The sequence below is a fragment of the Guillardia theta genome, assembly GCF_000315625.1.
Source record: "Guillardia theta CCMP2712 unplaced genomic scaffold GUITHscaffold_5, whole genome shotgun sequence".
Lineage (NCBI taxonomy): Eukaryota > Cryptophyceae > Pyrenomonadales > Geminigeraceae > Guillardia > Guillardia theta.
The window spans coordinates 374,004-392,390 of NW_005434669.1; the positions used below are offsets into that span (position 1 = coordinate 374,004).

Sequence of the window (18,387 nt, forward strand, 5' to 3'; positions counted from 1 at the left end):
TGACGACGGTGTCTCAGACCAACATCGCCTCCGGTTTCGTTCGCTCGATCCGGAGGATCACGAGGGAGGAGAGTGAAAGCTACACCCGCAGCAAGCAGGTCGACCTCCCTCCTCGCAGCCTTGCAAACCCACCCCTAATCCCACCCCTTATCCCACCCCTCATCTCATCCCTGCTCGTCTCCTCTCCTGACAGGCCCAGCAGGTTCAGCCGCAGATTTACGTCATGTCAGACAAGGACGGCGGCGATGACATCAGCTCCTTTCTCAAGCAGAAGGTCAGCTGGCTTCGTTCTGCCCTCCTGAAGAGCTTGACCGCCGCGCTGGCAGATGCATGGGGAGAGGGAGTCAGCTCAGATCCTCCAGAAGGAGGTAGAGGAGTGGCAGAAGCAGAACCAGCGTAGGGATCAGCCGCTGCACGAGCAGTATGAGGAGAAGAAGAGCTTTCTAGGAAAGCTGCTGAGGTGGGACGTCAACAAGGAGAAGCGGAAGAAGAAATATTCAGAGAAGGTCAGTACCTCTCCTGCATCTCATCCCCTCCTGCTTCCCCTCCTGCTCCCCTTCTTCCCCCCCTGATGCCTTCTTCCCCTCCTGCTCCTGCTCCTGCTCGATCACCTCCTTGCCCTCCTGCTCCGCTCCGTTTCCTGCTTTCGCTCCTGGTCCCTCATACTCTCCTGCAGATTCGACAACTGGAGATTTCTTTGGGGCATCTGACTGAAAAACAAGAATCAATTAAACAGGCCGGAGGGTCTGCTCAACAACTTGCGGTTCTCCTTCGTTTAAACTATCTCATAGCACTGACACTCGCTTCCTCTCCTCTCCACTCCTCTCCACTCCTCTCCTCTCCTCTCCTCTCCTCTCCACTCCTCCCCTCCCCTCCCCTCCTCCCTGTTGCCAGGATTTGGAAAGCAAGGCCGACAGATTGGCTCAAGAGCTCGCGAACTTGCGCGCAAGGTTGTCTGCTCGTCCTCTCCTCCTCACCCTCCGCTGACTCAGCCCAGGTCCGGGCTCGAGATCTCCCTTGCCGCTCACGACGGCGCCGCCAAGAAGCAGCGATCAGGAAAGGTGCAGGTCTCTCCGTCGACCCATGCCCCTCCCACATGGAAGGAGGTCAGGTCGTTGGACAAGGCAACCATCGTGTGCGCCTCGCTTCCTACCGTAACATCCTAGCAGGACGAGATCAGCAGGGCAGAGCTCGTGCCCTCCTCGTGCCTGCGCAAGGGAGGATCGCACCATGGGCAAGTGACGTCCTGCCCTGAGTCGACCCTCTGACTCTGCTGGGCCGCAGCTGGAAAGCGATCGCTCGCTTCCACGTCGGCAACGACTACCATGGGACCAACCAGGTCAAGGGCAGCCTCCTGCACTCCTGGACTGTCTACGTCAGGCAACCCGACGCGCAGGCCATAACCCTCAAGAGCGTTCGCTTCATGTTCTGGCCGTTGCCGGAGTCTGAGGTAGGAGAGGACGGCAGCGAGCTTTTCTCTTCTTCCTCATCCCTCCCTGCCCTCCCCTCTCTGATCTCCCTTGCAGGCTACGGTAGTGGTCAAGTCAGATCCCTTCGAAGTGTCAAAGTCAAGCTCGCATGCCTTCGACGTGGAAATCTCCATCGACGTCTCTGATCAGGTACAACGGAGCTTCATACATCATGCGCGGCAGCCTGGTGACTGTTGAGCTCAGGTCTTCATGGTCAAGCACTTTCTCTGCCTGACTATCAGTGGGGGGTGGAGTGACGATTCCTGCAGCACCGCTGACAATGCTTTTCCCGTCTCGTTTCACATTCTTTGCATACCACCATAGGGTGACGACATCTACGCTTCAATAGAGAATACAGAATACAACAATGAAGAAAAATCAAAATCTACCCCATCCATGGACGATGGGAAAAGGATCCTGGGTGCTCGACTCCCTCCCTGCATCATCAACGGATCGGAGAAGAGAACGGAAGATCCGACGCAATCTGCAGATTGACCAAGGAGGATGAGTACCGCTGCCATTCGAGGTCTCGTTTCTCCTCGAAACTTTTCAGGCTTTCCTGCATGTCTTGCCATTGTTCCCGACTCATCTTCTTTCCCTTCTCAGAGTAATTCTTCAGCACTTCCTTGTACTTGCACAGCATCTCCAGCCTCTTGCTCTCAGCCTCTTCATATCTCTTCTTGTTCTTCTCCACCTTCTCCCTCTGTCGGTAGATTTTGGATTCTTTCACCGACCTGCTACGGTCCAGAGCCTTGGAAGCACTCATGCCCGGCAAGCTTCCAGAGAACGATCGAGATTTTTCCGAGAGCACCCGAAACCGAACAGAGTTGTTGGAGATGCTCTTCAGCCCTTTCTCCGTCATGCTGGAGATTCTTTGCTGTCTCGTTCCCTGCTGTGCTGCTTGCATGCCTCTTGGGGTGTTGCGCGATATCAAAATGCCATGATCGGACACGTCGCTGGCGGAAGGTTTTCGCAGCACCATCGTGCTGCCTACGAGCTGGGCCGGTCGAGCGGGTCTCGACTCCTCCTCGTCGTCATCCCTCGGGAATATGCAAGCATGCTGTGACGTACATGAGCGTTCAAACGGCCCCGGGCAGGGAGGATGTGTACCTGGAAGATGTTGGAGACTGAATGTTTGGAATCAGACTCGATGTCTTCGTCAGGATCGTGCTGAGAAAACCTGAAGGGCAGCGAATGTCCTTGCTCAACCTCCTGTACAGTCTGTCAAGTTCGGAATCAGCAACTATGCTTTCATACCCAACTTCTTGGCGTACATGGCACTGAATAAGAGCCTGAGTCATCCATGCTCCTGAAAACAAGAACGCAAATCAAGATGAGTGCGAATAGTAGTTTACATGTGCGACAACCAAAGGTTGGGAGAACAACATCAGAGAGGATGAGTAGTTGCAAGTTTTCCTCTCCACTTCACAATGAGAGAAAACTAAAGGAGTCTCGTTGTGAAAAATGATGGATCAAAGAAGAAGGTACAATGAGGAAACTTGAAAGAGCTGGATCAACAGCCATGGAAAAGCAGATTCTTCAGAAGGAGGGAGCAAAAGCGGGAGTGAAACGAGAGGGAGGACAGAGGGAGGGAGGGAGGGAAGGGGGGGAGGGGGGGAGGGAGAGAGGCAGGTAGGCAGGCAGGCACGAAGAGAGGGAGAGAGGATGTGAGTAAGTTACAGAGAAGGAAGGGAGAAGAGAGAGTGGGGGGAGAGAGGGACGGCGAGGAACTATCCTGCCGGCCCTCGTCCCAACTTCGACGGCATCACAGGGACTGGACTGAAGCACGACTGCCCCAAGGTAGCGACGCCCGCGTTGGACGGAAATCACTTGCCCGAGGTCGCTCCTCCTCCTGTATGCGACTCGACCGACAGCCTCGCAGGTGGACGTTCCTCTTGGGACGAAGTTGTGGAAGTTTGGCATGGACGTCGTCTACGCTCCTTTCTACCGCAAGTTCATGGTTGACTTGCTGTCCGAGCATGCGAGCTGTTCTGAACCTCTCGCGCAGGTCGGGGAAGGAGAGAGGAGGTACAGGTAAGACATGCACTGCTCTTCGCTCTCCTCTTTCCTCTTGTACTCCCATGTTCCTTCACCTCAGTGTCGCTCCCGTCCTCCCCTTCCTCGCCTCACCCTGCCCCTTGTTCGTGCCCTCACCTCTCCTCCCCCTTCGCGTGCAGGTACGAGGACGCGGTGCACGCGATCCTCTCATGGGAGCCGGAGATCATCGCCCCCTGCCATGGCGACGTGGTAGAGCTCGTGCGGTGTTGGAGGTGAACGACTGACGGGGATGGCCAACAGATCCGGGGGAAAGACCTTTGCCAGCGTGTTTTGAGAGATCATTTTCTTCCCTGAGATCGTACAAGACTGAAACAGACATATTCCTCCTCCTCCTCCTCCTCCTCCTCCTCCTCCTCCTCCTCCTCTCCCTCTATCCTACAGCCCTCGCTATCCGTCCGCTGGCTCTGACGATGCCCCTTCCCTCCTCCCACCTGCCTCAACTCCGCTTAGAGACCTCAGTGAAAGAGTTTCCGTTCTGCTGGCTGAAGGCGGAAACGAGGGTGACGTCGGAGGTGTGGCAGAGGTTCCGCATCTTGTGATGCTTTGACGCGCAGCTGGAGTACAGCTCGATACCCTTCCCGTGCCCGTTGGTCTTTGAGTAGGACCCGTTCTCCCTCCCTCCTTTCTCCTTCTCTGCCCACTTCTTGCCCTTCTCAGTCTCCCCGACTTCGTCCGCGCTGATCGGGCTGCTGGGTGACGATCGCCTCCTCCCCATCGCCTTGAGCGACGCATCGATACCCTCGAGCTTGGCGAGGATGCTCATCGTCAGCTTCTCCTGCTTGTCCAGCCGCCCGTGCAGCTCTGTGTTGTCCTCCAGCAGAAGCTTGAGGGATAACATGGTCTTGAGAGAGACGCGTTCAGTTCGGAGAGAGGAGGGAGGGAGGGAGGGAGGAGGGAAGGAGGGAGGGAGGGAGGGAGGGAGGAGGGAGGGAGGGAGGAGGGAGGGAGGGAGGAGGGAGGGAGGGAGGGAGGGAGCAGCGAGGAGCACGGAGGAGGTTCACCATGCCGAGGTTCTCGTCGAGACTGAAGGTGCAGGGGATCGCGTGGCCTGCGATGAAGAGGACGAGGAGGATGAGGAGAGGAGGGAGGGTAAAGAGAAAAATGTTAGCTCAGAGCCAGGGCGGAGGAATGTGGAAAGAGAAGAGCTAAAGAATACATCCATGAGGTGGAAAACAGAGCAGCAAGGAATGGAGGAAGGAGCGAGAGAGGAAAGATGAGAACCAACTGACAAGGGTGAGAGGGAAGGATGGGGAGGGGAGAGAGCACGAGAGTAGAATGGAGGGAGAGAGCGAGATGGGAGAGTGGAGTCGAGGAAAGCAAGCAGGGACAGCATGGTCCTGCGCACCGAGACTTCTTTGAGCAAAGCTCTTGAGGAGGTGCTTCATGCCGGAGCAGAAGCCCTCGATCTCGAGCTCGTTGCTCTCGTTGCAGTTGAGTCCGTTCTCAGTCAGCCGCTCGTACTCGTCCACCGAGAGCTTGATGTGCGGAGAGAAGGGAAGTTTCTTCAACCCCTCATAGACCTCCTGCTGACTCGTCAGCGGCTGGAGGAGGAGGGAGAGAGGAGGGCAGGAAGGTAGAGAAAGGAGGCAGAGGGAGCGGAGAGGAAAGCAGAGAGTTCACGAGCAAGGGAGGGGAAGTTGAGGAGGAGGAGGGGATGTAACGATGGAGGGAGTAGCTGTATGGGTGCAGCGGAGGGAGTAATAAGATCCTGCATGACCACGAGGAGGAAGACAAAGGAAACTGGAGGAGGAGAGGAGCAGGAGCAGGAGCAGGACCTGGTAGGACACTCCGCCACTGTTGTTAAGATCCAACCTGCATGGACCTGGTCATGGAGAAGGGAGGAAGAGCAGCGCGCTTGCCTCTTGAAGAGCGAGCGGAGACGGAGATTGAGCTCCTGCGTGCTTGCGGAGTTCATGAGAGAGGTCATAAGAGGGTCCAGCGTCCTGGTGTCGTGCCGGGCGTTCTGCTCCTCGATGATCCGCTTAGCTTGCATCTCTGACTCCAGTTTGGTTGCTCGTGACAAGTTGTCGACGAGAACCTGTGGCGTGTGAGGAGAGGAGAGAGGAGGAAGTGTGAAGAGGAGCAGGGTTGAGGAGCCTGAGAAGGAGCAGGAGGGGGGAAGGAGGAGCAGGGGAGAAGAGCAGGCGGGAGGAGAGGAGGAAGCGGAGAGAGGGTAAGAGAGAACATGGGAGAGGGGAAAGTCGGGGCAGGGAAAGGGAGAGAGGGACAGGAGGAGGGCAGGATGAGAGAAAGGAGAGTCTTACAGCTGTGATAGTAGGAAGGAGCGTGAACGTGATGATGATGATGAAGGGGACGAAGAATATCTAGTTGGTGTATCGATCACTTTGCCGCCTCCTCGGAAAAAGTTTCTCCTCACCGCTGCCACCGCGTCGAGCTCGTTGGACTTTGAGACGCCTTCTGCTACCGCGATCCAGCCGTCCAGTGTGGCAATCTGATGAGCGGAAATGAGAAGAGAGAGTGGGGCGATGGGGAAAGAGATTTAAGAGGAAGGGGAAGAGGAAGGGGAAGGGGAAGGGGAAGGAGAAGGGGAAGGAGAAGGGGAAGGAGAAGGGGAAGGGGAAGGGGAAGGGGAAGGGGAAGGGGAAGGGGAAGGGGAAGGAGAAGGGGAAGGAGAAGGGGAAGGAGAAGGGGAAGGAGAAGGGGAAGGAGAAGGGGAAGGGGGTAGAAATTGAAAATACCTGTATCATTGTGATGCTGTACGCGATGAGACAAGGATAAGTCAGAACATTGCTGAAGCATCATAAAAGCATTGATGACTCACAAGGACCGATAGAAATCTCCGAAATGATCGGCGTCGATGTCCTTGTACAAGTTGACAGCAAAGACCTGCACGAGTTTTATCGGAAGGAAGGGATCCCTTCACATCGCTCACCGCATAGATTGCGATCACAAGTATCATGATAGCCTGTCACTCATTGACGTCAACGAGGAAGATGGCTTGCTACCTCTTCTCTTCTCACCAACGCGCTTCCCACTGGTTTCAACGACCAGCCAAGGGCATTCACCAGTTGCCGCATGGAGGACAGCCTGTTGGAAGATACATCAAGAATCCCCTTTCCCTTCCTTGCTCCCCCCTACAACTCCCTCCTCCCTGTTCCGTGTCCCTCACTGCTCCCCCCCACAACTCCCTCCTCCCTGTTCCGTGTCCCTCACTGCTCCCCCCCACAACTCCCTCCTCCCTGTTCCGTGTCCCTCACTGCTCCCCCCACAACTCCCTCCTCCCTGTTCCGTGTCCCTCACCTCCCCATCAGCCTCAGCCCTCGCAGGCATCGCATTAGCCTGAGAGCTTTCACAAAGTCCCCTTGCAGATTTCCTAGGGAAGCGAGAGATATCTTTGAAACAGTCAGGGAAAGAGAGGAGAGGTAGAAAGAGCGAGAACAGCATAAGGAAGGAGGCGGGAGGTGTTGGGAATGGGGAGGAGTAGGAGTAGGAGTAGAAGTAGGAGAGTGGAAGGGGCGGGGTAGTGCGAGAGGGAACAACAGCAATAATGTCAGTTGCTATGGAAGTGACAGTGGTTGGAGGGGAAGAAGAGGGGAGGAGAAGTCAAGTGCGGTTGCAAGAGGAGAGTTCGCACCGCAACGATGCCAGCGTCGAACTTGTTCCAGGAGCTGCCCCAAAACTCTTTGAACCAGTGAGCATACATGTTGATCCCGAGCTCGACGGTGTATATGACGGTGAAGGCCACATCGGCGTTCACGAAGATTTGTGCTCTGCAAGCAAGCGTCAGCCCCCGCACCGGTCAAATTCATGCCGCTCACTTGCTCGTGCCCGGCTCCGCAAGGATCTGGAGCTCGGCCACAGTGAAAGCGAAGTTGGCGACGATAACAAAGATCATCATCATCTGGAACTGCGAAGACTTGTAGATACGCGATGTCTTCTTTTTTATCCTCATAAACCTGTTTGCCTTCACCCATTTGATAGTTGCTGCCGTCTTTGCGTTTGACACCATCACGATCCAGTCCTCACAGTCTGCCTCCGTCTTCGCCCGGAACACGTACGTCCTGCCCGAGTTGAATCCCTCCTCGATCGTGGTGACCTTGAACTCGGCGCGGAGCAGGTGCTCCGTGCCTGGCAGTGACAGGCTCCTCTTGATCTTGCGGGAGTTGGTGTCGTAGTACTCGATCTCTTTCCTATGATGGATGTCGTCATCTTGCGGAAGGTCCTCTGGCTTACACCTCGACACCAGCGCGATCTCATGCAGCGGAATGTTGTCTGCCTGCTTTTCGCCCCCGGGAAACGTGAAGGCGATGAATTGAGCTGTGAGCGCAACCCTCCTCTCCTTCCACAACTGCCCGACGCACATGTCCAGCACATCCTCCTTGATGCACAAGTGGGAGTTGGGCATATCAGGTGATTCTTCATAGTCGTTGGAGTTGTTCAGGATGACGTTGTTCCACTGTAGCACTTTGGTGCGCTCTCTTGATCCCTTATTGCTGAACCATTTCCTGATTGCCGCAAGCATGGCGATAGTTTCAGAGGAAATCCTTAAGTTCAGAACTGCTCTGTGAGTTGAGGGCTATTGACAAGCAGGCTGCTTATCGACATGCATACCGATCCAAAGACCTTCAGAAAATGCAAAATGTGAGATTCTTCTCATTGAAATTTCTCTCACGAACTCAGTTCCCTTCGTACAAGACATCTACCTTCTCCTCTCACCATCGTGTCCCTCCTCTCTACTGGTCCTTCAGACATCTACCGTCCTCTCCTGCTCTCTCTCTCTCCTTCCTCGTCTGCTCCATCACATTCCTGGATATAGTCACTTGCTGCATTACTGGTGCATTCATGATTAGATCACCCTACCCACTGAAATTGGTCACTACCCTATTTCTTTTTTCCGACCCCCTGCCCCCTATTTCCGTACTACCCACCCCTTATTTCCTAATGGATATGCGCAACCATGTACCAGGAGCTCCCGATTCCGATGCATCTTGTTGGCTATGGGGTAGGGTGGTATCGTGTTCACTTTGGCTAGGGGGTGGGGTACAAAAGTCCAAATGTTGACTTTACTTGGCGATGGACCCATTCTTGAGGCGGGCTTGGTTCAGAAAGAAAAAAGTCAAAACTAAACTACCAACCCAAGTTACACAAGTTCCTGCTGCTGCTGCTGCTGCTGCTCTCGTGGCTAGTAGCTCCTCCTCAAGCTGCTGCTCCTCCTCGTGCCCGGCTTCCAGGTGCCCCTGGAGGGAATTGCTGTTGCTGGGAGCTCTTGGAACTCACACTGCCAGCAACTCCCTCCCCTCCCCGGCCTTTGCTCCTCTTCTTTCTAGTCATCACTTCCTCCTGCTGATTTCAATATGTCCTAATTTGTATCCAATGTTTGCTAACTTATATCTCTGTTTCTCCTTTACTGCCGACCTTGCGTTCTATCCTATGCCCCTTGTTCTTCAATCTTCGACCCAATTCCTAACAAAATCTACAGGACCTCGCGATTTATGAAGACAGTATCCTTGATGTCGCCATATTAGAGTGGCAGCACAATCTCCAAGTTATATAGCATACCCATGACCATGTCCATGAGCAAGACGGCAAGCATGGCCACATCGCGAGCAGCTCGCGAGGAGATGATTGTACAAGAATCTCGAGCAAGGCGAGTCAAGTTAATCCAAGACGCAATCAACCGACGGCCGAGGATTCTCATTTTCTCTGTGAGGGCTTGCGCTATGTTTGTTTGGATCCATTGCTTTCCTGTTACTTTGATTCTTTGTTTTCTTTGCTCACCTGGCTCTCTTTGACTGGTTGCTTTAGGGATGCAAGCAGAACCACTCAAGCCTGATTCCGATTCAGATTGCCTCAATGCACGATCAAGGGTCGTTCATTCTCTGCCTGTGCGTTTGATCAAGAACATACTCTCAACGTTGACCATCTTCCTCAGGCAAGAAGATGAAATCAGCTCCGACACGATAGCAAACCTGATCCTGCGCAACTTCATCGGATCGAGGCTGGTTGACAAGAACACCATCGAGATCTCGGACGATCATAAGCGTAGATCGATAGTCAAGGCTGTGTGCAGAGACGAGCTTTTGCAAGGCATCGAGGGCCCCGATCTATCCACTTGGTGCTGAACGTGTCCCAGGGTATGCCATGGCAAAGAGTTTGAGAAGAGAAGACAAAACAGTCATTGTAATAGTTGTTGCATTCTTTTGCCTATCTTGTTATGATTCCGACAGAAGCAATTGAAGTGTGACTGTTTGTATAGATATTGGATATCAGCGTTGACTTCAATCATTCTGATGGCAGCTCGCCCAAGGAATATCCACACATGCTGGAGCGAGCCTGTGTCTGACTTGCTCGCAGTCAACCATAGACCAGAACAACTTGATCTTTCTGAGGACTATGGTGAGGTAAGGGCGAAGGATACCAGCAATGGAACCTTTCATTCATCAATCGACCCGTTGCAGGAAAAACTTGAAGGGCCAAGAACCGGCGCCTCGCCTTGTTTTCATATTGAGGTTTCCTGGCTACTCTGCCATCAGTATCCGGCTGATTGTCGGTGCAGGAGCAACCATCAAGACCACGACTGCCCATGGCTACCTGGTGACGCGATCGCGTGCTTCTTCCCTTGTCCTCCCAGTTGTCCTCCTCTCCTGATGCGCCGATCGTTTGTCGTCTGACGATGACAATGCGCAGAAATGATACCAGCCCATGTTCGCGAATCATTGCTGAAGAGAGCTAGAGAGCTCCCTCCAAACTTCTTGATCTCGCGCCCAGGTCCCTCCGTTAGAGATTCGATTCTTCTAAGGTCGGTTCTTGTCTTACCTTACATGCAGATGACGAGTCTGTCCTCTACATGAACCTGTCGGAAGGGTCCAGGAGCCTGCACAAATGGCATGCGCGCGATGATTTTTCTCGCTGTTCCGCTGACCTTGTGACCGCAGGCGGGATCTGAGTTCGTACACGTCTGTTAGCCAATTCAACAAGTCGAGCACTCCCCGGTCATTTGCGGAAGATCCTCTCCTGAGGGAGCTGGAGGGAGAGCTGGGTAGGGAGGTCCGAGCCAGTTCCTACCGAGAGATGTCTGCGGTGGAGAAGGAGAACCTCACACTTGACGTGCGGCCCGCGGCAAGGGCCTTGAAAGTGTCCAGCGAGATCTTCAAGTTGAAAGACGTCAACGTCAGCGAGCTCAGACAGGCTCACATGAGGTTTCAAGTGTTCCTCTCCCAGCAGGACCAGACCAGGGAGCCATTTCAGGTGAGGAAGAAGTTTTCAAGATCAGCTGGGGAGGATTTCTCGACATGGGGGAAGATGCAGCTGTCAGAGCTGAATGCTGAGGAGGAGAAACTTTCTGCCGACCTGGCAGAGGAGGCGGCAGCGAGTACAGCAGGGCAGAGCAGCGTTGGAAGTTTGCAAGGAGTGGAGGCTAAGGGGTCAGGTGAGTTCGACGAGCACGGGCAGGAGAGAAACGAGCAAGATTATCCGTCGCAAGACGTGGAGCAAAGCTCCGCTACTGCCTCTCTGCCGGCTGAACAACCCAAGTGAGTGAGAGCGGGATGGAAGGGAGGCTGCTGATCGCGATCCTGCAGTGATGCAGAGACACTTGCTTCCATCCCATGCCAGCTCGACCTCTGCTTGGGTGGAGCTGAGAGCAGCGAGCATTGCGGTGTGAACAAAGAGAGCAGCCTCTTGGGATCGCGAGGAGTTGACAGCCTGGTGACGGCTGGGACCAAGGCACCTGTACAGGTGGACAGAGGGACGTCAACGCAAGAAGAGGATGCAGCCAGCGGAGAGTTCAGAGCTGCTCAGCAAATCGACGAGGCCATAGCGGCAGGAGTCCAGAGTCGAGCCATGACGAGTCATGCTTCGTCCGAGCTCGTCCGGAACTTCACAGCTTCCTGCAGTGGAAACGAACTTGGGCACGAGGCATGGAAGATCAGGGTCGAGCCAAATCTGCAGAAGATCGATGACCCGACGACCTACTACTTACACAACCAGCAGGAGGTTTGTGTGTCCTCAAAGTGTTCCCTTTGACCGCCCCAGCAGCAGGTCTTCCAGTCTGCTAACAGCATGATGGATACGCGAATAGACTTGGAGACTCGCTTCCTCAATATTGACATATCAACTTGTCAGAACCTCTTCGTGGATTTTGTGAGCCCCTTCCCCTCTCCTAACTTCCTCTCGTTCACAACTGCTCCATTCAATTCACTCTCCGTTTTCCTCTCCATCCCTCCATCCTCTCCTCTCTCCTCTTTTTCATATCCTTTTGGAATGATCTTCACTCAGGAGCGAACGCGGAGCGTCGCGTCCATCAACACAACGATGGACTCTAGGTGTGCGGGCGAAAGTTCTCCTCAACTTGACCGGGCAGGTTCGGAAGCAGACATGCGACAGCTACCAGCGTCACCATCATCATCAACGTCACCACCATCAACATCCCACGGGAAGATCGACAAGGAACAGCCTGTAACATCAGCTCCAGAATGCAAGAAGAGGCAGCGAGCGACGCTCAACAAGAAGTCCATCGCAACTAGCTGGGGCAACTTCAGGCTTCCTCCTGACTCCCTTGTCTCCTCCGACGACCATCCACCCATCTTCAAGCGGCGAGCTGAGTTCAAGGGTGAGGCCTGCGTCGGGCAGAAGCTCACCATCACGGCGAAACCTCTTCCTGGGGTTCAGATCAAGGTACCCAGCTCCTCCTCTCCCTTCACAACCCTCACTCACCGTCCAGGATTTCGTCCTTCATTTCAACTGGTACAGGATCCGTGGCGAGGTAAATCATTCCTCTGTCCTCCCTCCTCCTGAATGAGGAGGAAGCAGCAGGTAGCCAGCAAGTACCTCCCCGTCGAACAGATCCAGCAGAGCCATCGAGCCTCCTACGTCTGTACCGAGCAAGACCGCGGCTGCGGCATCCTCTGCATCTGCTCCCCTCAGTTTCCTGACGGCAGCCTGGCCTCTTGCACGCTTGCTGTCACTGACAGTCTGGTGGAGGCGGAGGAGGAGTGTCTGGACTTCCCCGTCGTAGTTTAAGATAAGATGTTGTCAGCAAGGTTCATTTTCACTGGTGGCTCTGAATCAGACTTGCTGCTGCTTCTCCTGCTCCTGCTCCTGCTGCCTGCTTCTGCTTCTGCTGCTGCTGCTGCCTGCTGCTGCTGCTTCTGCTTCTGCTGCTGCTGCTGCTTCTGCTTCTGCTTCTGCTTCTGCTGCTGCTGCTGCTGCTGCTGCTGCTGCTGCTGCTGCTGCTGCTGCTGCTGCTGCTGCTGCTGCTGCTGCTGCTGCTGCTGCTGCTGCTGCTGCTGCTGCTGCTGCTGCTGCTTCTGCTGCTGCTGCTGCTTCTGCTGCTGCTGCTGCTGCTGCTGCTGCTGCTGCTGCTGCTGCTTCTGCTGCTGCTGCTGCTTCTGCTGCTGCTGCTGCTGCTGCTGCTGCTGCTGCTGCTGCTGCTTCTGCTGCTGCTGCTGCTTCTGCTTCTGCTGCTGCTGCTGCTGCTGCTCCTGCTCCTGCTGCTGCTGCTGCTGCTGCTGCTGCTGCTGCTGCTGCTGCTGCTGCTGCTGCTGCTGCTGCCCCGTTGTCCTGCCCTGCCTCAAACGAACGGAGTCTCCCCGACAGATTCTTTACCACAATATCGCCATAGCAGGGTGGGGTACTACGAAATATACCCCTTCGATATCCTTTATTTTCCTATATTATGCGGTAGGGGTGCATACCCTCTAAGGGATAATTCTAAGGGGGTGGTGTGCAATGGAGGGAGACTATCAAGAGTAGCGGCGACAGTCGAGGGCTGAGGAGCTGCAGCGGCGAGAGACAGAGAGGAGAAGGAAGAGAAGAAGGAAGAGAGGAGGGAAGAGGGAAGAGAAGAGGGGAGAGGGGAGAGGGGAGAGGGCGGGGGAGAGAGAGACAGGAGAGGGAAGACGGAAGGGGTGAGGGGAGCGAGGCAGAGAGGCAGAGATTCAGGAAAGACGGAGGGATGCATTGTAGCATGTAATCATCATCTCTTCTCAACGATCGGATTCAATGTCGACCAGTCAACGTGTTCGCGTTGCCTTCCTTATCGCAGCATCTTTGATGAAGTTCCCTCAAACTTGGTCGAGAGCCACCGAGCCCTGGGTTGAGATCCTCTCTCCTCAGCCTGCTCAGCTCTTTGTCGAAGGACAGTTCTCCTCTATCATGCTTCACTTCGTCGTCCATGGCGTCGAGCTGGGAGCGGACTCAGTAGCGGCGCACGTGTTTGTCATTCGCAACGCCATATCCTACGGGGGAGACGCCTTCAGAGGGAGGGAGGAGCTCAGATCCTCTCCCCACCATGTTGTGTTGGAGCAGGAGACCAAGCTGCAGCTCGATCACCAGTGGCTGGACCTCGGGCTGCACCAGGTCAGGGTCCACCTGGTGGACATGAAACAAGGTGAGGAGCGCCGCTGGCGCGTCGTGCGAGGTGACGTGAGGCAGGGAGGGAGATAGCGGAGAGCGCATGCTTCTTCGAGGTCAGGCTGCCGGTGGAGCAGGAGGAGAAAGAAAACAAGGTTCCTGCTGAAATCATGACGGACGCGTTCGAGGACAAGGTGGTTGAGCGATGGGACCAGACGATGGGGGAGAGTGCGGAGGAAGTTCTTGCGAGGTACTCGATGCTGCACCACGACATCTTGCATGGGAAGGTCCCGGAAGAGCAGAGGAGGTACCTCGTGCTCAACCAGCAAGCTGGAGGGTTGGGAAACAGGTGGGAGCCGATGGAGATCGAGTGGAATTCTCTTAATTGTGATTGTTGTTGGAATCTTCCTAATTGATATGAAATCTTCCGTGTGCCAGATCAAATCTTTCATTGAAAATCTTGCGTGATGGTGGTGTGACGGGAGACGCAGGCTCGGGAGTATCCTATCAGGCCTTCTATTCGCGATCTTGTCCAACAGGGCTATGCTGGTCTACTGGGACGTGTCCTCGTACTTGCAGAACGGGGATGTGGAGCATGGAGGGATCCGGTGGAACTTCAAGGATGAGGAGGAGATTAAGGTAAGTCTTGACTTGTATGTTGACAGCTATCAGTGTAGACCTTTCTCTCTCTGCTGCTCGTGTGATTGTTGAGGTTGAGCCTGCCGACTTTTGTTTGTGATTGTGTGCAAACTTTTCCTGTCCTCCTCTTCCCGTTTCCTGACAGCATGTGCGGGCCAGGAGGTGATAGGGAACGCGGCTCTCGAGGGGATTCACTACACTGACATGGGGGAGCTGTCGGAGTACCTGGTGTGCGGCCGCTATGACACGTCAGATGATGCCTCGGCAGATGTGTCTACCATGACGACAATAAGGATCACAAACCCTCACTACTACATTCCCCTAATCATGAGCAACCCCTTCTATCGCCGCAGGTTGCTGAGTGTCTTCGGGGGGAAGCCCGCCCATGTGCTCTTCAACTACCTGTTTAAGCTCGTGCCCTACTTAAAGGTCTGTGATGGATGACCGGGGAGGGAAGGATTGTTGAGATCAGCAGGAGGAGGGAAGGATTATTGAATCTGGAGGAGCAGGAGCAGGAGCAGGAGCAGGAGCAGGAGCAGGAGCAGGAGCAGGAGCAGGAGCAGGAGCAGGAGCAGGAGGGCAGGATTGTTGAGATCAGGAGGGGCAGGAGCAGGAGCAGGAGGAGAGAGGAGGAAGAGGAAGGGGAGGGAAAGAGAGAAGGAGAGCAGCGGTGAACAGTCGCAAGGCAGAGGTGATGCTAGTAATGACTGACAAGGTGGATGCTCAGGAGAAGGTCGACGCAGCAAAATCTGCATGGAAGGGGAAGCAAATGATAGGTGCAGAGCTGGGAGACGGCATGGAGTTTGAAGATGACGAGGATGTTGTTGCCAGGTCTGCAAATCAGACAAGCTCGATCTTGCGGGAAGATAACGCTCGAAGGCGACCTGGGTAGATACACCTGATCGCATGGTGGTGGTGGTGATGATGATGATGATGAGGAGGAGGATGGTAATGGGGAGAAAGAAATTACGAAATGTCCTGAGATCGCTACTAGATGCACAAGAGAAAAACCTGATTTGAAAGTCACTGTGGTGGCAGGAAACCGTGTGTATACACATGCGTACATGACGCTGGTAAGTTGATTATGATGGTGATGGTGATGAGGATGATGAGGATGGGGAAGACGATAATGATGAGCAGAAAGAGCAGGAGGAGGAGGAGGAGGAGGAAGAGGTTTGACAGGCTCGAGCAGGAGCACGAGCAGCTCTTCTACTCCTGTGCTCGCTCTCTTCGTCGAGGTTTCAAGGGAAACGCCTCCTACTTCCTCGCCACCGACCTGCCACAGGAGACGAGAAAAGGTAGAAGGAAGATGTGCGGTGAAGGAAGAAAAGTGGAGGGCAGGGCGGAGAGGCGAAAGGCGAAAGAAGAAAGGAGGAAAAGGAGAGAGGGAGGGGGGAAGGGTAGCAGGTAGACGAGGATCAGAGAGACGGAAGAGGGGGGAGGAGAAACGAGTGGGAGAGAGAAGGAAAGGGTATAGAGGGCGCGGAGGAGGAGAATGGAGGGGAGGACCGGGAGGAGAGCAGAGGACCGGGAGCTTTGTCTGCGAGTTGCAGAAGGATCCGGAGAGAATGGATGGAGATGGAAGGGACGAGGAAACGAATTTGAACCCACTCCTACCCTGCTGTGATCGGGTCCTGACAGAAGCAATTTCTCAACTGGGAGAGGACAAGCTCTTCTTCACGCAGCTTCCCGACGAAGATGTGATCGCCTATGTCCTTGTTGTCCTGCTCCTGCTCCTGCTCCTGCTCCTGCTCCTGCTCCTGCTCCTTCTCCTTCTCCTTCTCCTGCTCCTTTCCCAGCCATCTTCGCCTCCACCTGATGGTTTATCTCTCGTCAGGTGCATGCAACGCGAGCAGCCATGGAGGAAGGGAGGACGACGAACTTTGACGGCGCTTTCATGGACATCTGGTAGACTCCATGTCAAGGGCCCAGCATGCTTGATTGAGCTCCTATCAACCTCGGTCTTCCTCAGCCGATATTGAACTTCCTCCTCATAGTCAGCTAATGTTGATTTTCTTTCTCTGTCAGCTAATGATGATTTTGTTTCTTTGTGGCTCATGTTGAATTTCTGTCTCAGTCAGCTAATGTTGATTTTCTTTCTTTGTCAGCTAATCTTGATTCTGTTGATCCCGTCTTCTTTGCCTTGCTCTTGTTGAACTCCTCTCAAAGGCTTTTGAGCGAATGTGATGACGTCATCGCAACTCCTGCATCTAGCTTTGGCTACATGGCAAGCGCAAGGTTACATGCCTCCTCCTCCTCCTCCTCCTCCTCCCCGTTTCCCTCCTCCTCCTGCTCCTCCTGCTCCTCCTGCTCCTCCTGCTCCTCCTGCTCCTCCTGCTCCTCCTGCTCCTCCTGCTCCTCCTGCTCCTCCTGCTCCTCCTCCTCCTCCTCCTCCTCCTCCTCTTCCACCTTGTTCTGCTCCCCGGTTTCCTTTGGCAGTTTCCCTCTCTTTTCCTCTTCCTTTTGCTGTCTGCACCCTCTCCCAAATTTTCTCCATCTTCTTACACAGTTGTCTGCCATCAGATCAGGAAAAGCTCCTATAACTGTGAGCAAGTGGGGGAAATGTTTTCGGGCTATCACAAGGTAAGAGAGACCAAGTCGATTACGCAGCACATGATGATGCCAATGACGATGGTGCTGGTGATGAAACGGAGAAAATCACGCAAGAGATTAAGGAGATGATGTCAGATGATTGTGATGGAGGGAACTTCGATCTCTCATAGTTTGCTCCCTTCCCCTCCTCTGATGACCTCTCAGCGAGCCCTTCTCGCATGCCTGGCTGCTGGTGAAGACGGTCTCTTGCTTCGATCGGCGCATGCTTGTCCCGGAGTTCGACATGCTGTGCCAGGCACTGGCCCTCCTCCTCTTCCTCCTCCTAAGCCCTCTGCCTCCCTCCCTTCTTCCTCCTGCCCTTCTTGCCCCACAGTTCCCCACTCGCCCCTCTTTGCTCACCTTGTGCTGATCTATCCCACCATCCTGCTCCTGCTTCTTCCTTTTCCTACCGTTGGTGCTCCCTTGCAATCCCTTGCTCAGCTGTCCGATCCTAGTCCCCTACGTCTTCATTCCCTCTCTCTCCCCTCCATCTCTCCCTGATGACGTCACACCTCAGGATTGTGTTGTGCTTCAGTGTCCATGTGGAGATCTGACTTGTGCTAGTCACTCGGAGGTACTCATGCTCCCCTTCCCCTGCCCTCAGCCGTTTGTTCTTTACCAGCCCTGCAACCCTTGACATGATACAGCCTTGCCTCCCTCCCTGCCTGCCTGCCTGCCTGCCTGCCTGCCTGCCTGCCTGCCTGCCTGCCTGCCTGCCTGCCTGCCTGCCTGCCTTCCTGCCTGCCTGCCTGCCTGCCCGACTGTCTCCATTGCTCCACCTGACATATCCTCACCCGACTTCCTTTCGCTCACCACCCCCGCTAACTTTGAATTCGCAGCCTCCCCATCCTCTGTTTCCTCGGCAAGTAGCTCAGGTACCCGGGTGAGCGGTCCCTTACTTCAATCAACAAGAGCAGCAAACGACTTGCATTCAGTTTCCTCCTTCCCTCTCCATCCCCTCTTCTCCCTCCTCCTCCTCCTGCTCTCATCCACCTGCCTTTACAGCAGCTTCAGGTGATCCGTAAGTCCTTTGAACTGCTGCTCGGGCGCAGGTCCGATCGCGAGCACCTGTCCCAACATCACGAGCAGCACACGAATTATTTGCCCCCTACAGTCCTGCTCCCCGCCGCTATCTGCGTCCTCCCAGCATCCATGACAATGTAAGTGATGAGGCCCTAGCAGGACACTTGACTGCACGACACACGCAGCGGATCCCCTCACCTTGGCTCCTGCCTTCTTGGCGATCTCCCACATCTCATCCTCTGCCTCACATTCAGCCCTCCTCCCCTCTCCCTCCCCTGCTCTCTCCTCCTCC

At 54.7% G+C, this 18,387-nt stretch overlaps 7 protein-coding genes across 7 annotated transcripts in view; 3 read left to right on the forward strand and 4 right to left on the reverse strand.

The window, feature by feature from the left end:
- GUITHDRAFT_100612 (hypothetical protein) overlaps positions 1–1,793 on the forward strand; it is a gene marked incomplete at both ends in the record, with an annotated part of 2,941 nt that extends 1,148 nt beyond the window's left edge. The window contains 8 exons of the mRNA XM_005840551.1: positions 18–98; positions 203–274; positions 327–506; positions 895–950; positions 998–1,135; positions 1,285–1,450; positions 1,527–1,619; positions 1,674–1,793. Coding sequence (XP_005840608.1) covers positions 18–98; positions 203–274; positions 327–506; positions 895–950; positions 998–1,135; positions 1,285–1,450; positions 1,527–1,619; positions 1,674–1,793 — 906 coding nt within the window. The remainder of the gene's footprint in view (positions 1–17; positions 99–202; positions 275–326; positions 507–894; positions 951–997; positions 1,136–1,284; positions 1,451–1,526; positions 1,620–1,673) is intronic.
- A 121-nt stretch (positions 1,794–1,914) lies between these two features.
- On the reverse strand, positions 1,915–2,451 carry GUITHDRAFT_100613 (hypothetical protein; the record flags this gene model as incomplete). The annotated part of the gene is made up of 1 exon (XM_005840552.1): positions 1,915–2,451. One exon carries the CDS (start codon positions 2,449–2,451, stop codon positions 1,915–1,917), a length of 537 nt encoding a protein of 178 aa, XP_005840609.1.
- Positions 2,452–3,963: 1,512 nt separating this feature from the next.
- Positions 3,964–8,010, reverse strand: GUITHDRAFT_132731 (hypothetical protein; the record flags this gene model as incomplete). Its single annotated transcript, XM_005840553.1, has 13 exons — positions 3,964–4,368; positions 4,529–4,575; positions 4,873–5,050; positions 5,350–5,565; positions 5,792–5,851; positions 5,905–5,979; positions 6,227–6,278; positions 6,310–6,374; positions 6,421–6,453; positions 6,509–6,575; positions 6,789–6,880; positions 7,123–7,258; positions 7,307–8,010. 13 exons carry the CDS (start codon positions 8,008–8,010, stop codon positions 3,964–3,966), a joined length of 2,130 nt encoding a protein of 709 aa, XP_005840610.1.
- Positions 8,011–11,789: 3,779 nt separating this feature from the next.
- GUITHDRAFT_150238 (hypothetical protein) lies at positions 11,790–12,497 on the forward strand. Its single transcript, XM_005840554.1, has 2 exons — positions 11,790–12,087; positions 12,204–12,497. The coding sequence occupies exons 1-2, from the start codon at positions 11,865–11,867 to the stop codon at positions 12,254–12,256; spliced, it is 276 nt and encodes a 91-aa protein (XP_005840611.1). The 5' UTR covers positions 11,790–11,864; the 3' UTR covers positions 12,257–12,497.
- Positions 12,498–12,505: 8 nt separating this feature from the next.
- Positions 12,506–13,108, reverse strand: GUITHDRAFT_100616 (hypothetical protein; the record flags this gene model as incomplete). Its single annotated transcript, XM_005840555.1, has 2 exons — positions 12,506–13,049; positions 13,095–13,108. The coding sequence occupies 2 exons, from the start codon at positions 13,106–13,108 to the stop codon at positions 12,506–12,508; spliced, it is 558 nt and encodes a 185-aa protein (XP_005840612.1).
- Positions 13,109–13,490: 382 nt separating this feature from the next.
- On the forward strand, positions 13,491–15,372 carry GUITHDRAFT_100617 (hypothetical protein; the record flags this gene model as incomplete). Its single annotated transcript, XM_005840556.1, has 5 exons — positions 13,491–13,878; positions 13,923–14,190; positions 14,333–14,480; positions 14,640–14,909; positions 15,208–15,372. 5 exons carry the CDS (start codon positions 13,491–13,493, stop codon positions 15,370–15,372), a joined length of 1,239 nt encoding a protein of 412 aa, XP_005840613.1.
- Positions 15,373–18,071: 2,699 nt separating this feature from the next.
- The window catches only part of GUITHDRAFT_64118 (hypothetical protein), a gene marked incomplete at both ends in the record, with an annotated part of 873 nt that continues 557 nt past the window's right edge, over positions 18,072–18,387 (reverse strand). The window contains 3 exons of the mRNA XM_005840557.1: positions 18,072–18,140; positions 18,185–18,247; positions 18,294–18,334. Coding sequence (XP_005840614.1) covers positions 18,072–18,140; positions 18,185–18,247; positions 18,294–18,334 — 173 coding nt within the window. The remainder of the gene's footprint in view (positions 18,141–18,184; positions 18,248–18,293; positions 18,335–18,387) is intronic.

Bases quoted from the DNA above. Each gene is read 5' to 3' on its own strand.
- GUITHDRAFT_150238 (XM_005840554.1), top strand. From the start codon at position 11,865: ATGCGACAGCTACCAGCGTCACCATCATCATCAACGTCACCACCATCA. The intron at 12,088-12,203 runs CTGAGTTCAAGG...ACCCTCACTCAC, and splicing joins ACCCATCTTCAAGCGGCGAG to CGTCCAGGATTTCGTCCTTC.